This window comes from Durio zibethinus, chromosome 3 (genome assembly GCF_047325235.1).
Source record: "Durio zibethinus cultivar Kanyao isolate XHJ-2024 chromosome 3, ASM4732523v1, whole genome shotgun sequence".
Lineage (NCBI taxonomy): Eukaryota > Viridiplantae > Streptophyta > Magnoliopsida > Malvales > Malvaceae > Durio > Durio zibethinus.
In genome coordinates, this window is record NC_143164.1 from 8,990,482 (window position 1) to 9,006,409 (window position 15,928).

The 15,928-nt window shown below is 31.9% G+C and overlaps 1 protein-coding gene and 1 pseudogene across 2 annotated transcripts; one reads left to right on the forward strand and one right to left on the reverse strand.

The window, feature by feature from the left end:
- Positions 1-7,528: 7,528 nt before the first annotated feature.
- Positions 7,529-9,872, forward strand: LOC111300050 (vacuole membrane protein KMS1-like; annotated as a pseudogene).
- Positions 9,873-10,990: 1,118 nt separating this feature from the next.
- LOC111298925 (serine carboxypeptidase-like 42) lies at positions 10,991-15,525 on the reverse strand. 2 transcript variants are annotated; one of them, XR_016340925.1, is made up of 12 exons: positions 15,335-15,525; positions 14,884-15,153; positions 14,211-14,318; positions 13,991-14,083; positions 13,778-13,870; positions 13,131-13,216; positions 12,714-12,992; positions 12,486-12,619; positions 12,057-12,149; positions 11,862-11,979; positions 11,535-11,772; positions 10,991-11,256 (listed from the first exon to the last, which is right to left on the reverse strand). XR_016340925.1 is itself a non-coding variant. In XM_022893692.2 (11 exons), the coding sequence occupies exons 1-11, from the start codon at positions 15,393-15,395 to the stop codon at positions 11,605-11,607; spliced, it is 1,503 nt and encodes a 500-aa protein (XP_022749427.2). In that variant the 5' UTR covers positions 15,396-15,525; the 3' UTR covers positions 11,312-11,604. The 2 variants fall into 2 exon arrangements, 1 of the variants encoding a protein (XP_022749427.2); XM_022893692.2 differs by lacking the exon at positions 10,991-11,256 and having other exon boundaries at positions 11,312-11,772.
- Between the last annotated feature and the right edge of the window lie 403 nt (positions 15,526-15,928).

The window sequence follows — 15,928 nt, forward strand, 5'->3', positions numbered from 1 at the left end:
TTTGAATTTACTTAGAATGACCACGTTTAGGACCAAACAAAGCTCAACTGCATGCATGGAGCCAAAAAAATCAATTCCCTCTATGACCCTAAGTCTTTCTTCTAGTAATTTTATTTTTTATTAAGCATTAGTATCTTTTATGTTCTCAAATGTCTTCATCCCTAGCTTTTCTCTTTTCTTAGGATCATTCAAGTCTGATATCAGGATTAGCTCAGATGATTTTTCTACCATGATGGGATTAACAAAATTTTAAAATTATTTCAAAGCAGGTGTGGATGCTATTCTTGGATAAGAATAAGCATATCCTCCGAGAGTAAGAATTTGAATTCTGACTCATTAAGAGGGTTAGGTTGGTCGTGGCTCAAACCTTGGAGGTATATTGGATCCACTATGTCTAGCGATTACTCTTGAAGGTTGGGATTTTCTTCCACTACATTTCTTTTGTCAAGATTCTTAAGTATGTCCATTATCTTATTAAGATCCTCTTTTAGTCTTTTTTAAGCCTTTTCAATCTTTTCAAATTGATTAACTTATTTTTGTTCTATGATTCTTGTTTGAGCTCTAGTGTTGTATGAATGGCAAGTAAGTTGAGTCAAAAGTTTTGGTGGGTGAGCTATTCTTGAACCTTTATTACCATAAATTTTCAAAAATTAGAAAGCCATGTGTTGAAAATTTTAATTTTTAATTTTTTGATTTTTTTGAATGCAAATAAAAATTATATACAATATGCATGAATGCAAGTATGAGGTATTTGCTTTTGGACAAATTTCAATACTAAAAATTTTATTGATTCCATACAACTTTTATTGCATGAGATTTATCATTCTAAAATTATATCCATAAAAATTTTTAACTTGCTCATAATGATCTTTCACCTCGTCTAGAAAATTCACTAGGCACTATCCATATTCTCTTGCAGGATTGATTTTTTTGTATTAATGCCTCTATCTTTTCAACCATTTCCCATGCTTTCTTTACTACCTTGCAAACTTGACTAGTCAGGTGTTCTATGTACTATTGCCTCTCTAAGCTTATTATTTTTCATCTCATATGGCCATCTTTTTCCAAATCACATGTGAAGATCTAATCTTTTTCTCTTTTCTGCCACTCATCTATTATTGTTGAAATATGGTTTTTGTGGTCTTATAGTTGCAACTCCAACCCTTGGATCACCTAATGAAGTGATTTTTTTTTTTTCAGTACTTCAAGGTATTTTCTTCTCTATTTTGCAAGCATAGGCTTCAACCTTTCTTTTTCTTTTCGACATTCCACTAATCTTGCTAAAGTTGTAGTATATAACCCTTTTCAATTTTGATATTCTTAAGAAATTTTGATGGTTTCTTTTTGCTTTTTTTGAGCTTTACCTTTTCATTGATTCATTTCCTCTCAGAGCTCATCCATTTCACATTACCGACTAAGGTAAGACTTGGTGAATTTTTTTAGTTTTGAATTGGACTCATAATCTTTTATTTTTTTGGTGCAGATCTTTTAAATCATTGTTGGTTACATCCCATTCTTTCATGGCTTTCTCCAATCTGCTCTCTTATACCTATACTTCATATTTTAACTATCCGATTTTCTTGTGAAGTCTCAAATTTCCCTTTTTTATTTCTTTTTTTCAGCTTTTAATTCTTTCTTGATAAGTTTGACTTCTGATAATTGCTCTTCTATTGAAAGATTAACTGATTGATGTGAGCTGTCATCAAGAGAAAGTACTATGTCTTTGAGTCACTTCGCTTTCCAAATCTGATAATCAATGGTGATTTTATCGATAAGAGGCCCTAATCTCATTCTTCTTATTTTCTTTCATGCTTGGATTAATTGCTCTGAGGTTCTTGGTGGATTTGGTTCCTCGTAAATGAATTCTACTTAAACTAGGCCATAAGTGGCAGAAACAAACTGTTTTGTACCAAATTACCTAAATACCATCGATGGAGCGTAACTTACAACACCTCATAGCCCTAATAGCGGTATCTACGACTCATTTCCTCTATGATACAACAAAGTCACACGAGGCATCCAAGGCGTCATCCATTCAATTTCATCTCCGGTGAGCTTTCACAGGAACATAATCCACTCTTCTTGGATCTTCAATGTCGACATTGACTTTTGAAGAACTCTTCAATTGGTGCCTTGTTTTGAAGATACAATTTTGAGAATGCACTCTTCCTACACTTAAAATTACTTCTAACCCATACATACAATAGCGATGCACATCCTATGAATCATTCTTTTTCATTTCATCGATAGAAGTTTAATGACTAGATGGTTTTTGCTAAGACTACAGATGCATGATTAATTGTTTGGGTTTCAATTTGCTCAAAGAAATCCACCATAGTTATCTTAATATAACCCAAAGTCTTCAGAAAAATTACCATGCCATATAATACCAGAGCAAACATAGCCATGCCTTGATCATTATTTATTTGCCTTTGAATGAAATTTTGGAAAAAGTCCTAACGGATGTCGAGACGCTCACCTTTAGGCTTCATGAAGTAATCTATAGTTTCAACTTTAACCCCCATAAGCTTAGCCAACTTTTTGTGATAACTTGATTTCGGTTTTTGGGTAAACATTTTATCCGGACACTATAGTTTTATCCCAAGTAAAATTGAATACTTTCTAATAGTTGGCATCAAATCTTTCTTATTAAAAGTGAAACATTTATATGATGGATCTCAAAACTGTATAGCTACCCTGATCAACTATTCATCAATGACTATCGAAATAAGAGATGCAATCTATATATACTTTTTATAAAAATTTTATTTTCTTTCTTTATTTAACTAACTCCAAATGGTGGTTAAGCCTTCTAAATCATTCTATATGAGATCTAAATGCACATTCTCGAGTAATTTCGACACATAACCAATAAGCAAGCAATCTCTACACTTTTGTTGGGCCTCTTTGACCAAACATATACTTCATTATATGGCTCACATAGGACACTGACTGAGGATGAGCAAATCTGTAGTTCTATGATATCCATGAAGATTTTTTGAGAGAAAGATATCATAGAGCAAATACCTTGATGCAAAACTATATGATATGATTAATGTAAAAAGAAAAAAAAATAAAATTAAGTTAGTGTAAGGATGTGGTTTGAGATTAAAAAATATTTTTTTTGTTTTTAGATTTTTTTGTTTTGTTTTCATTTTTGTTTGTGTTTTTTTATCACACATAACTTTTATTCCTACACGTTTTGCACTTAGATATTTTTTAAAAAAGGTGGACGAAGCTCAACCTAAGGTTGGCTTTTTACAGCTTATTATATAATTGGTTCAGGTTGTCACGCATCTAAAAGTTTTCAAATTGTTCCTTACTGTCGTCTACGCTAGACTAGTAAGACACCCCAATCCTCATCCATTATAGACTACGAACGAAAAATGTTCAATTTGAGTGAAAGTACTTCGTTTGCCATTACAGAGGTTATCACTTCATGAGAGCATAGGTATTTTACTTCCTCCTATAAGGGATGGAGCCTGGGCATAATGCTCATACATGAGATGCATCGTGTCATTGTGTGTGCAAATATATCCTAATTTATCAAGAGTAATATATACAAAAAAATAAAACATAAGAGGCATAGTAAAAGAAACACGTGTGACATTTTATTTTTGTTTTTGATTTATTTTTTTGGTGTCTTTTTATTGAAAATAAAAAATAAAATCTAAAAAATTTAAATTTAAATATCGATTAAAATTGTTTAAATCAAAATTTAAAGATAACACATAGTTAATTTTGGCCTGACTCTTGAAAACAAATGGCATCATTAGTAAAGTCATCAAGCTGTCATAACGATTTTGGGGCCACCCGATAAATTTGAAAATGAAAAATAAAAGAATAGAGTCGCCACCAATCTTTTTTGGCTAGTGTGATTGGCTACCTATTAAAAACATTCTTTTAATAAGATTTTAAAATTAATTAAAATTTATTAAAAAGATAATTTTAGTGTCTGCAAAATAGTCTGGGTCTGAAAGTCGGTAATGCATGAAGAAGAATTGGCACCCCCATAGCGCTTATTTAAAATGGTACCAATTAACTACGTGTTATCCATTGATTTTGATAAAAATAGTCTTATTTTCAGTGTTTGAAAAATAATTTTCGTGATTTTTTCATTTATTGGAATTTATTTTTTTAATTAAAATTTATTATTCCAATTTTATTCAAGAAAAATAAATTAGAACATTTTTATTGAAATAATTTTTAAAATGTTCTAGTACATTTGTGATATTGAAAGAACTCTTTCTCACCTAAAAATTTTTTAGGCATCACTTCTTGAAATACCTTAGAATCTAATCCTCGAAAGCTCAAATTTACTTTTTGTAAAAAACTGTAATGCATGCAATGCAAATGCTAACATGTTGATGCACTCATTTTATTTTACTTTATAAAAATTTTATTGATTTTTATTATTATTTAGGTTTTTGAAGAAAAGAAATTTTTTTGTTATATTGAAATTTTTCTATAAATATTTCAATACACTAGTAATATTTAAAAAAACTTCTCTCACCTAAGAATTTTTTAAAGTATCTCTACTTGGAATACTTTTAGAATCCCGTCATCAGATAAAATTTCTTTTTTTCATTTTTTATCACTTATTTTTAATGTATTTGTAAAAAGAAATTTTTTTATGGTATTGAAAATTTTTTATAAATACTCCAATACATTGATAGTATTTTTAAAAAATTTTCTCACCTAGAAATTTTATAGGTATCACTATTTGGAGTACCTACAAATCTCATCGTTGAATAAAATTTTCTTTTCTTATAATTTTTATTAGTACTTTTATTATTTGTCTTTGTTTTTTAATTGTTTTTTCTTATTACTTTTTAATTATTATTAGGTTTATTTTAAAATCAAAATTATCAAAAACTTTTTTAATTATATATTTCATCATTTATTTATTCATTGATTAATTATTTATCACAACAAAAATTTATTCTAGCCAATGTAAACATTTAAACATAGATAAATATTAATAATAAAATAAAAAAATAATTAAAAATTTTAAAAATTTACTTGAATCGAACTGGTCTAAGCCGAGGCCAAGTTGGTCTAAGTCGATTTGGTTGGTTCGATGGTTCAATATTGGTCTGGGCTGATTTAGCTAGATCGATCAGAGGTCAGAGGGATGCCGGGTCATCGGGTCGTCGGGTCAGGTGGGCAGATCCCGGGTCAGGTTTTGAATTGACGCACAGATCTTAAGGCTTAAAAAGATGTCGTTTTGGTCCTTTATTAAAATGATGTTATTTTGGCTTTAAGCTTTTTATAAAAACAAAAATTTTTTTCTTTCATTTTTCTCTACTCTTTCCTCTTTCAGACTCTCTCTCTAAACCCCAACCGACCAATAACCCAATCACCGTCTGTCGCTTATGCCGCCGTTGGTGGTCATCGACAAATCGTAAAAAAATCATGAAAGCTTCTCAAAAATTATTCTTGACTCCCTAAACATAGATCTGGGCCTAATGTCGTCAGAATCTCGCTAAAATGTCCTAGATCAAACCTTAAAGGTTCAGTAAAACCCTTTTTCTTTTATATTTTCCTTGTAATCTGAAATTGATGATGTTGTTTTTTTTACAGGGGCTTTGGCGTTGGGTTCCTTCCCAAAAGAGAGGACTGTGTTTCTATTTTTGATTTGGTTTTAGGTTTTTTTTTTCTGACAGAAAGCTTTTTTTTTTTTAATTTGACAATTTTCTTGCAAGGTTTTCCTTTTTTCTCTTTGGGGTCGGCCTGGAGTTTTATTTATAGAGCTTTGACCGCGACCCTATGCCTGAGTAAGTGGCACAGGGCTTAGCAAAGAAGAGTGCTCAAGGCTTGGTAGAGGGGGTGCCATGTATGGTACCTCAATCACTAGTCTCCCTCTACCCCTTTGTTTTTTCAACTTGGCCTTGGCCCTATGCTTGGGTAGGCAGCACAAGGCCCTAGTAGGGTGGGTGGTGTCAGTGGTGTCAGTGGTGCCTTGCAAGGCACTCAAGCACCCTCCTAGCCCATTGTTTTTTTCTACTTTTGTATTTTTTTGTTTGTTTTTTTAATTCCTTTTTTAGGTATTTTGTTTAAAAAAATAAAATAAATAAAATAAAAAATAAATTTGGGCCAAAAGAACAAAATTGGGCCTCAGGCTTAGTTGAATCAAAATCAAGGCCTCCAACCTGGTTGCATCAAAATCAGGCCTTGACCCAAGAACATGATATCTGATAGATATTAAATCGAGACCCGATTAATTCGGATAAATTTTGTGTCTACATTTGTTCATTTATATTTTATATTGAGTTTAGTAGAAACTTTTTAGTAATGAAAAAAACAATGACGAATAAATAACATTTTCGAAATTGTCTGTTACCTTTTGTTTCTTGATTGTCAGATGTGGTTTTTTTGGACTGTACCTGTTTATATAAATTTGAAATTTTCATTTTTGGAGCGATTTTAGCCAAAAAATTTTCTGCTAATACATATTATATTTTTACCATAAGATTTTGTCTGAGTTTGCAAGGACTGAATTGTTTTCAAATCCTCAATATTTGTTTGCTTGCGTTTATTATACCTACCTCAACTAAAAAGCTATACACCTTTCATATCCCAAGTTAGGTTCTCATTAAAATTTCAATGGGAACGTGGTATCAATAAATGTTTAAATGATTGATTTTATTTTTCGGATGGTACTATCTTTGAAGAATTAGTCTCTGAAGTTTTTCCATTTAAGCGACATGTTAATCTACATCAGTGTCTATATGTTAGCCTAGTGATCATAGATTAGTGCTTAGCGGAGGCACTCCTGCTATAGGAGATGAGAGGTGCTCCATTTTCTTGAGGATAGTTTGTTTCTGTGTGTTTATTACGTTCAAGTCTAAGTTTATGTAATGGGAGTTTAAGGAACAAACAGCTCTTGATTGCGCAAAATGGAAGCAATTGTAGGTAATGAGTGGTAAACAAAAGGGAATTAAGTGCAGGCATGCTGTAATATTGAAGTGGGCTGAATGTTTTTGTAGAACAAGATATTGTCTTATTCATTTGTTCATTTGTGCAACATGAAGAAAACAGCTCTTGAGGATAGTTTGTTTCTGTGTGTTTATTACGTTCAAGTCTAAGTTTATGTAATGGGAGTTTAAGGAACAAACAGCTCTTGATTGCGCAAAATGGAAGCAATTGTAGGTAATGAGTGGTAAACAAAAGGGAATTAAGTGCAGGCATGCTGTAATATTGAAGTGGGCTGAATGTTTTTGTAGAACAAGATATTGTCTTATTCATTTGTTCATTTGTGCAACATGAAGAAAACACTTTCTAGATACAACAAATGTTTTCAGGGTTCTTCAGAGATTGCTCAAGTGGAACATAAAGGAGAGGTAATCTGCAATTTAAGCTTACATGTGCAAATCTGGCTTTCTCTTGAAACAACATATTGCAATTTCTTCAATTGTATGTTGGTTTTATGTTGTATCTCAAGATGATATTTGGAACCTAATTTACATTTTAGTGTGCATGGCATGTGGTTACTACCAGTTGAAACAAAAGTTTACTGAAGGGAGCTATGACTAACGGGGTTTTTCAAATAAACTGGCCGACAAAACATGCTGATCTTCATCAGAAAGTGTTGGTCTGGATTTATGGTGAAGGTGTGGAAATGTTTTTCAATAGGGATGATGAGATTAGGACCTTTGAGTGCATGTCCAAGCATTATGATCAGGGGCCTAGGCTTCTTGGGCGGGTTCCAGAAGGAGGGATTGAGGAGTTCATTCATGTCAGAAAATGCGAAATTTTCTGTGAAAACTTATCTTTTATCTTTATGATGTCTAATTTTTGCAATACCTAGGTTTATAGAACCTTTTTTTTTTTTTAATGTTAATAGTATAGATTATTCTAACCACATATTAACTACAGTTCATAGATGATGTTTTATTACGAGTTGATTTTTTCTTGGCTTAATGATCTTCAAAAGTTGAGTGTTGGTCTTGAACCATTAGAAGAAAACTAGATCAGGAAGCTGCCTGTTTTACTGTATCCTCAGTTCTTTGTTCATGACTGTGAACATAATCAAACAAGTACCTATAGAAAAGGAATTAACTGGCATAACCCAAAATTCCTTGTGCCCTCCAGTGGTTGCTTAATGCTAGGTTTTCTGCTTCTTCCTTAATTTGTAAATGATCTACAATTTTTTGTAACATCAATTATCAATTTTATACCTTTAATATTTCAACATTTGTGCTGTATTTGGGTCCCCATATTGCCTTTTTTATGATAAAAGCTGTGCAGTGTGGCTGTGTTGATTTAAAAAGTGCTTTATATAATATAATTCAACTGAATACCAGTCCTTCATGGATGAATAAAAATTGCACTGAATATGGGCCTCTGCTGTTCCCATTAGGACATGGTTCAAGAGTTCCACTCAGTAGCATATTACCTCAGGTTCAACTAGAGGCCATCTTATGGGGTATTGGAACTGCATTTAGAGAGCTCCCTCCATTCTTCATATCTAGAGCAAGTTGTGAGGGCACATCAAATACTATTCCATTATAGTCTGATTCTTTTTTTGTTTTAAAACGGATTATGGTTTATGATCTTGATTTTTCTACTTAAATGCTTTGGCAGATCGCATATGAGGCAGCAAATTGGATATCATGAATGATTTTGATTCTTCTTTGATGAAAGATGGTAGCAACACGACCAATCATCTGAAACAGATAAAATATTGGCTCCTTTCACACTCACAATACTTGAACTTCTTCACAATTTTATTTGTGCTTTTGATTTTTTATTGTAACTTTGATCAATGGTATGATAGAGCACTTATCATATTAGCTACAGCTAATTTGTCCAAATTGGCTGGAGTCAAAATATCTGCTTCATGAGTGAAAGGTGGTTTTATGCATGTTTCTATCCAAAAAATTAGAAGGTGATTCGTGGTAATTGTGCTATACTGAATCAAAAGGTTATTGTCTTTCAAGTTTCTTTATAAATTTTGTTAGTAACCTATTTGAATTTATAATTTTTTTATTAAAAGGGTATATTTTCAGGTTCCAAATCCTCTATTTGAACTTGCTAGTATTTTGTGTGGGCAGTTTGGCACTCCATTTTGGAAATTCTTTCTAGCAACATTACTCGGAAAGGTGATTATTAAAACTCACATTCAGGTTTGAGAAGTCCTAGATTTCATACCACGATGTGTTTCGGCTACTTTATTGCTTTAAAGTTGTTATCTGTCTCTAAAATCATAAAATGTAAGTAAAATGAAAAATAAGAACTTTTATGTGAAAGGGGGACAGTGAGCCTGATCGTGAAGGTAAATCCGGCTGCTGAGTGATGGGAACATTTATGCTGACCTTTGATGTTATTTTCTAACTTATGTTTGTAATCTCCTACAGACAGTTATTATCATCTCAGTTGGCAACTATCAGCTTCTTGACTTCATTGAAAATGAGTTGAATAGAGTGCTTAGCCTTATCCCAGGACTAGCCACCATCTTGCCAAACCTTATCAAGAAACTACATTAGAGACCAATATGTCACCTCTCTTTTAGTCTCCTCAAATATTGAGGTAATAAATACACAGATTAGAGTGATAAGCATACCTATGCATGATGCGTTGCGTCTTTGGCATTATTGCTTCCTCCTTTTGCCTAGAGCTAATTTCTGCTTCTGTGCTTTCTCGACAGGTCAAGAGCTGGGATTTATCACGTGCTTCAATGTGGAATACTGTTGTATGGCTCGTGCTTCTAAACTTCTTCCTATGGAACAAAATCTTTTAATTTATCATATTTGAATTTTGATTTTAAATTTTATTTAATCATTTTAATAAAAGCTTCACTAACTTTACTTAAAGACCTTTATCTGTCTTTTTCAGATTTTAAAACAAAATAAAATATTAAAAGACGTAAAAAAAAAAAAAAATGCACTTTGAAGATGACACTTCCTTATTGGCCAATTTATTCCTTGTTCCAAGTCCAAGTCAGTTGTAAGTTATAATATTTTTATGGTTAAAACAAACCGGCAGCATAGCACGGGCTTATCAGCTAATTTAAAGGTTTAAAGGTAAAATTATCTAATACTATTTAATTATTTATTTTTTATAAAAATAATTTTTTTTTAGTATCATGTCCTTTTCAGATAGAGTTAATTATATTTTTGATATCTGAATTTTAAAAAATATATAAATTAATACTTGAAAAAAATGTATAATTTGTATCTTAAATGTTCATATAATGTATAATTTATATATTAAATTTTTAAATTATGTATCATAATAATTCAAATTCTAATACGTTAATCATATTAATTTAATTATGTAATATGTAATAAATATTATTAAATTATGTGATCACTACATATACTATTAATATTTTTTAAAATAAATTAAATATATATTTTAATTTATTTGAATCATAAAAAATATAAAATTGATGAATCATTTTTTTTGTCGCATGATATTTAAATGAAAATTTTTGCTAAATATTTAATATTTTTATTTAACAAATAATATACATATAATAAAATTATATTAGTTGAATAACAAATAGACGAGTTAAAGTTAATAAATTAAAATTTGTATTAAAATTATATTTATTTAAAAGTTTAGAATAAAAATTTTATATTTTATTTTTTTAAGTACCATTTGTATTTTTTTTTTCAAAATTTAAGTATCATAAATATAATTAACTCTTATAAATATTTTAATTTTTCACGGAAATATTAAATACTTGAAAATTTTAAACCATAATTTTTTAAGTTTTTTGAGCACTTTTCAACTTTTTTTTAAATCTAAATTTTTTCAACCAAAAATAATGCTAAATTAAACCCAGGTATCTGACGGTATATACATTGCTCTTTGCATTTTTACGGTCGTCATAACCGGCTTTTTACGAGCCTCTTGTCGAGGGGCCCCTAACCATCTCTGTCTTGCAGGTCTGTGGAGAGAACATCGCATCAACCGTGACACGACAGATTTGGACCTCAACAACTCTAGACATTGCCCAATGCTTTGAACAAACAACCGTTACTACTCGTAAGAAAGAAAAAATTTATTGCCTTTTTATCAAGGAAAGATAGATTCTGAAGCAATGGCATCGACATCGCTGGCAATTGCATCCCACAAGTCTAAAATATAGTCTTAGCAGTTGGATATGGTTGGTTTGAAACCTACAAGCTTCAATTATCCCACAAGTCTAAAATATATTGTCCTAGCAGTTGGATATGGTTGGTTTGAAACCTACAAGCTTCACTGGCTGGCTGCTTCGACTCTTTGCGCAACCATATAAGAGCTTCCCTGATGTACATTTTCCAGGAAATTAGTTCATTGAGATGCAATGCATTGTAAATCTAAACCAATGAATCAAATTACATTTCCCCAAAATGCAAACATAAAATAAATTCACTCTATCAAGCCAATCAGAGCCTGATCCATTTCTATCAGACGCGAGAATTGCCACTAATTCAATGAAATAAAAGTCCTACATCAAATTCTCCTCTCTGCTACTATCAATCCAGTGTCTCTTTTTCTTCTAATGACACCTTATTTCCTGAGAAGTCAATAATTCCTATTACCTTTTGGATAAGCAAATTGTGAAACTTGAAACTCTATCAGACTGTACTGTTGATGTTGAGTGCAATATTCTCATTCGTCGATCGAGGGACGTGTGTTATTAGGCAGTCTCCGGCCACGGACAAATGAACCGAACAGATGCAAGGCTCTTGATGGTTGTGCATATGGTACCATATGTGCAGCCCCCCTCACAGTGGCAAAGGTCAATAAATTTCCATATTCAGTCACCCAACCACCCACCTAACCAAAAAAAAAATTGACCCAACAAAATGTCATTGCTTAAGAAAGGTGCAAAGTTAAAGTAGAAATTTGTTGGCATGCATAAGAACCTGGTGCTTGTGAAACCAAGCTCCATATGGGACCGTAATGTTGAAGTTCAAATCATGAGCTAGTTCACGGACAAGTGTTCTCGAGCCAAGCAGTGGCACGACAGAATCTTGATCCCCACTGCAATGATTGATTTTAACAAGTATAAGGTAACAGACTTGAAAAAGTTTTTTTATTCTTTAGATTTTGGATCTTACCTGAATATCCAAACCGGAATACGGTTTTTGATAATCTTTTTGAGAATAGGAAGGATGTTGATGTTACCATCAGTGTCACTGTAACTTAATTGACTGTCCATTGTAGAAAACAACAAACATCAGTAGTTTAAGGATCATCAGAAACATAAAACATGTCAAAGATCAAACTAAGCAAAAAGCACATTAACTTTTATAGCTAATTTTTACAGAAAGATTTTACCCATTATAGTTCAACCAATAATCCCAAAAATAAATAGGTTCGAGGTTCGAGGTCGACACAACTTTTAAAGGAAGCAGATACCACCTGAACTCTAGAAGACATGAAAAGGAAAGAATTGACAAGAGATGCATTTTAAGACACAGCATGCTGTCATTTCCCCTTTGCAGTTCACTATTTCAAAAGATGAAGACTGTGATGAATTCGCTTACCTACTGCACATACTCCAAGGATAAGGTAATTTGGTGCGATTTGCATGAAGTGCCATCTGAACCTCAGGGAGGTTAAGGTAGAAACGCCTTTCATAGGTCATGCACACATCAGCACCAACACTTATCTTGGTGGCCTGCATATATTAGGAAATGAATCACTGCAAAGGTGAACAAAAACAACATTGTGTAAATAGAACAGCAGCAAATAAAAAGAAAAGAAAAACATACCATCTTCCGCAATCGCAATTCTTGTTCTACAATAGATGGATAACAAACATCTAGGATAACATCATAATTGTTTATATATTCACCAACAATGCTATTTGCGTCAGCTATGGCCTGGTTGCATGACTGGGATACATTATGAGGACTCTCAAAAACATAGTCATCAAAATCACATTCATTCATGATGGTAAGGCCAATTTCATCAGAAATCATCCCATGTGACCAAAAGAATTCATATATTGCTGGAACATCCCGGTCAAGTCTGAGAAGAGGATTCCCAATCTAAATCAGAAGAATGTAAAGTGAAATTGTTAAACAAATCATGAGGAGAACTGCAAGACCCAAATATTAGGTTTTCAATGTTTTTTCGTTTTTCTTAACAAAGAACAAAGGTAAGTAACGCAGCGCAAGTTTTCTTACAGCAACTCCTTTGATGTTAAACTTGAAGCCAGTTGAAAGCGCATTATGATCCAGTAGAACATCAGCCAACTGCGGTATGTAGTGTCCTGTATAACAACATTTATATCATGTAATAAAACTAAAAAACGGATAAATTAAGTTTAAAGAAGGAAAAGTAAATGGTGGTTCAAATTGTTTTGATTGCTGCCTAAAATACAGCACTACTTACACTTTGTACTAAATCATATATGAAATTTTCTATTTATCTTTCAAAGCCAAATAAATCTTTATTTCACATGTGAATCTTACATTTCAATATGATAAAAAGACTTGGATAGGACATAAAATTTTGTAATTGAAACCGGTTTTCCATGTGCAAACATGTAGTTTAGACAGGCACCTTCAAGTGTTTTTGTACGGTAAACATTTCTCTTGGGAATAAAAAAAGCGGCAGGATTTGTTGAAAATTTCGATGATGACTGGAATTGCTAACGATCACTAGAAAGAGATGCTTCTGATATGATGTAATATAACTGATTCCTCTTCTTTTTTTCATTTTCATAAGAAATTTTATAAAATCCCAAAATAGAGAAAAGTTTTGCATTTGAACAAATTTGCCTCAACAATGATAACAAAACTAGAACTGAAACTTCATTCTAATGGCAAACCTGCATAACTTTCTCCAGTAAGAAACAATTCTCTGGACTTGAATTCTGGGAACTTCTCGTACCATTTCATCATGAAAATATACATATCCTTGGCTGCCAAAAACAAGAGATAGAGTCAGATCAATTTTCACCAAAACAATAAAAAGTTCAATTAATATCTACCAAAAGTCATCCTAAAATCTGTTGGAAGAGAAAATAATTTGGTTGCATTACCAGTGGAGGCATCCCCACAAATATAATCTGAAGAAGTATTAGAGTACGACCACCCAACACCAGCAGGGGATTCAACAAATAGGAGATTTGATGCTATTAAGAAAAAAAAAGGACAAAAGAATAAAGTGGGGAAAAACACATACATGTCAAAATTTGAATTTAATTAATAATCAAATACTGAAAGTTCATTGCATTTAGATGCTATAAACATTTTTTATACCTCTATTCCAAGACATTGAATTTCTTTGAAGGCTTCGGCCATCACCTCTAGGATAAAACGGACCCAATTCTGTAAAACCACCTCCACCAATGGAGGAACACCCTGGCCCTGAAATGGAATTTGAGGATAAGAACATAAACAGAATCATCTCTATTTAGAAAAGCATAACGTAGATCAATCTCTCTTAGTGAAATTTGAGTATGACCACCCTTCAATTCAACTTATCAGCAATCATATGGAGCAACACCAAATTCTTTCCTTTCTTTTTAGTGCATTGTAGTCAAAATTTATCTATATGCACTTTATTTCTATCCCTAGGAAATGTTAAAAAGATACTCTTTGAGAAAAAAGTTTAAAATACCAAAGAATTGGCAAAGAGAACCAAGTACAACTAGTGGGAGAAGACTGTCGTAACTCTTTCACAAAGAAAAGAATAAAAAGAATCTTCTCCACAGAAAGAAACAAGTAAATAGAAGGGCCAACTAAGACATTTACAGCAAACAAAAACGGTTAGAACTAGAACTATGTGAAAGGAGAAACATTGAAAGTAGTTATCAACAGACAACCATGCAACATATTTCAAATTAAAACTGATAATTCACTAAAAAAAAAAAAACAACAAAAGTTTCAAAACCATGAGTAGATTCAAGTTCAAGAAGACGAGTAAACAAACCTCCATTGAGCCAAAGAGTGAGGGGCTTCTTGTCAGGATCCTTATCAGCTTCAACAAAGTAATAAAACAAGCTCCTCCCAGCCTTTTCATCCACATCAACATACCCAGCAAACTGCTTAAACCCAACTTTAGGCTGACCAGGCAATTTCACAACCAGATCCTCGGCTGGATACCCTTTCACACCCAACACCACCACCCACCCCAGCAATGCAATACTCAGCAAATACACACCAAACTTGTCCCACCTGCCCATCTCGAAATACCCTTTATCTGCACACAGAAGAATTACATATCAGAACACAATATAAAGTTAGGAAACACCCAAAAAAAACCCAAAATAAATAAATAAATAAAGGAAAAAGAAACAACAAATACATTTACAATGATGATAACGATAATCTTTATGCCAAAAAAATATAGTACTAAAACTAATTCTGTTACTTATACTTACAGCTAGCACGTGAATTCTGGGGTTGTTTCATCAAAATGTACCCTACAATATAATTATACATACATATATATATATATATATATTGAACAGATATGTGATTTGTGTACAACACTGGAAACTTGATATAAAGAGATTTATAGACGTTAGAATTCAGGAAGCTTCAGACTCTGCAGCTGCTGTCAAGCTGTTTCTTCCTTTTTACCGTTGACTAGCTCAGCTAGCTATCCTTTATTATTTTTTTTTTGCACTGTACTACTATTAATGTTTCAGTCTTAAAGGAAAAAAAATGGCAAAATCTAATACTCTATTTTTATATTATTATATTATTAGAAGAGGATTGCTAATTCAATAATTAGTTTCACATTTATTAGACAACATTAATGTGAAATAGATTGATGGTTTAGTTGAAACCAAATTATTAGATCAAAAAAATATTTTTCTATTTTTATCTATATCATTATCCAACAATAATATTATTAAATTCATTTTTAGAATTTTCTTTCCATATAAATGAATTTTGCTAACGATATTTTAATATTAAAGATGGATCTATTTACATTAATATAAGTTTTAACTTATTTTATCATTAATCAA

Excerpts from the sequence above, each read along its gene's own strand:
- LOC111298925 (XM_022893692.2), bottom strand. The coding sequence starts at position 15,395 with ATGTATAATTATATTGTAGGGTACATTTTGATGAAACAACCCCAGAAT. Across the intron at positions 15,154-15,334 it reads CCAGAATTCACGTGCTAGCT|ATAAAGGGTATTTCGAGATG; the intron begins GTAAGTATAAGT and ends TTCTGTGTGCAG. Across the intron at positions 14,319-14,883 it reads CACTCTTTGGCTCAATGGAG|GGCCAGGGTGTTCCTCCATT; the intron begins GTTTGTTTACTC and ends ATTCCATTTCAG.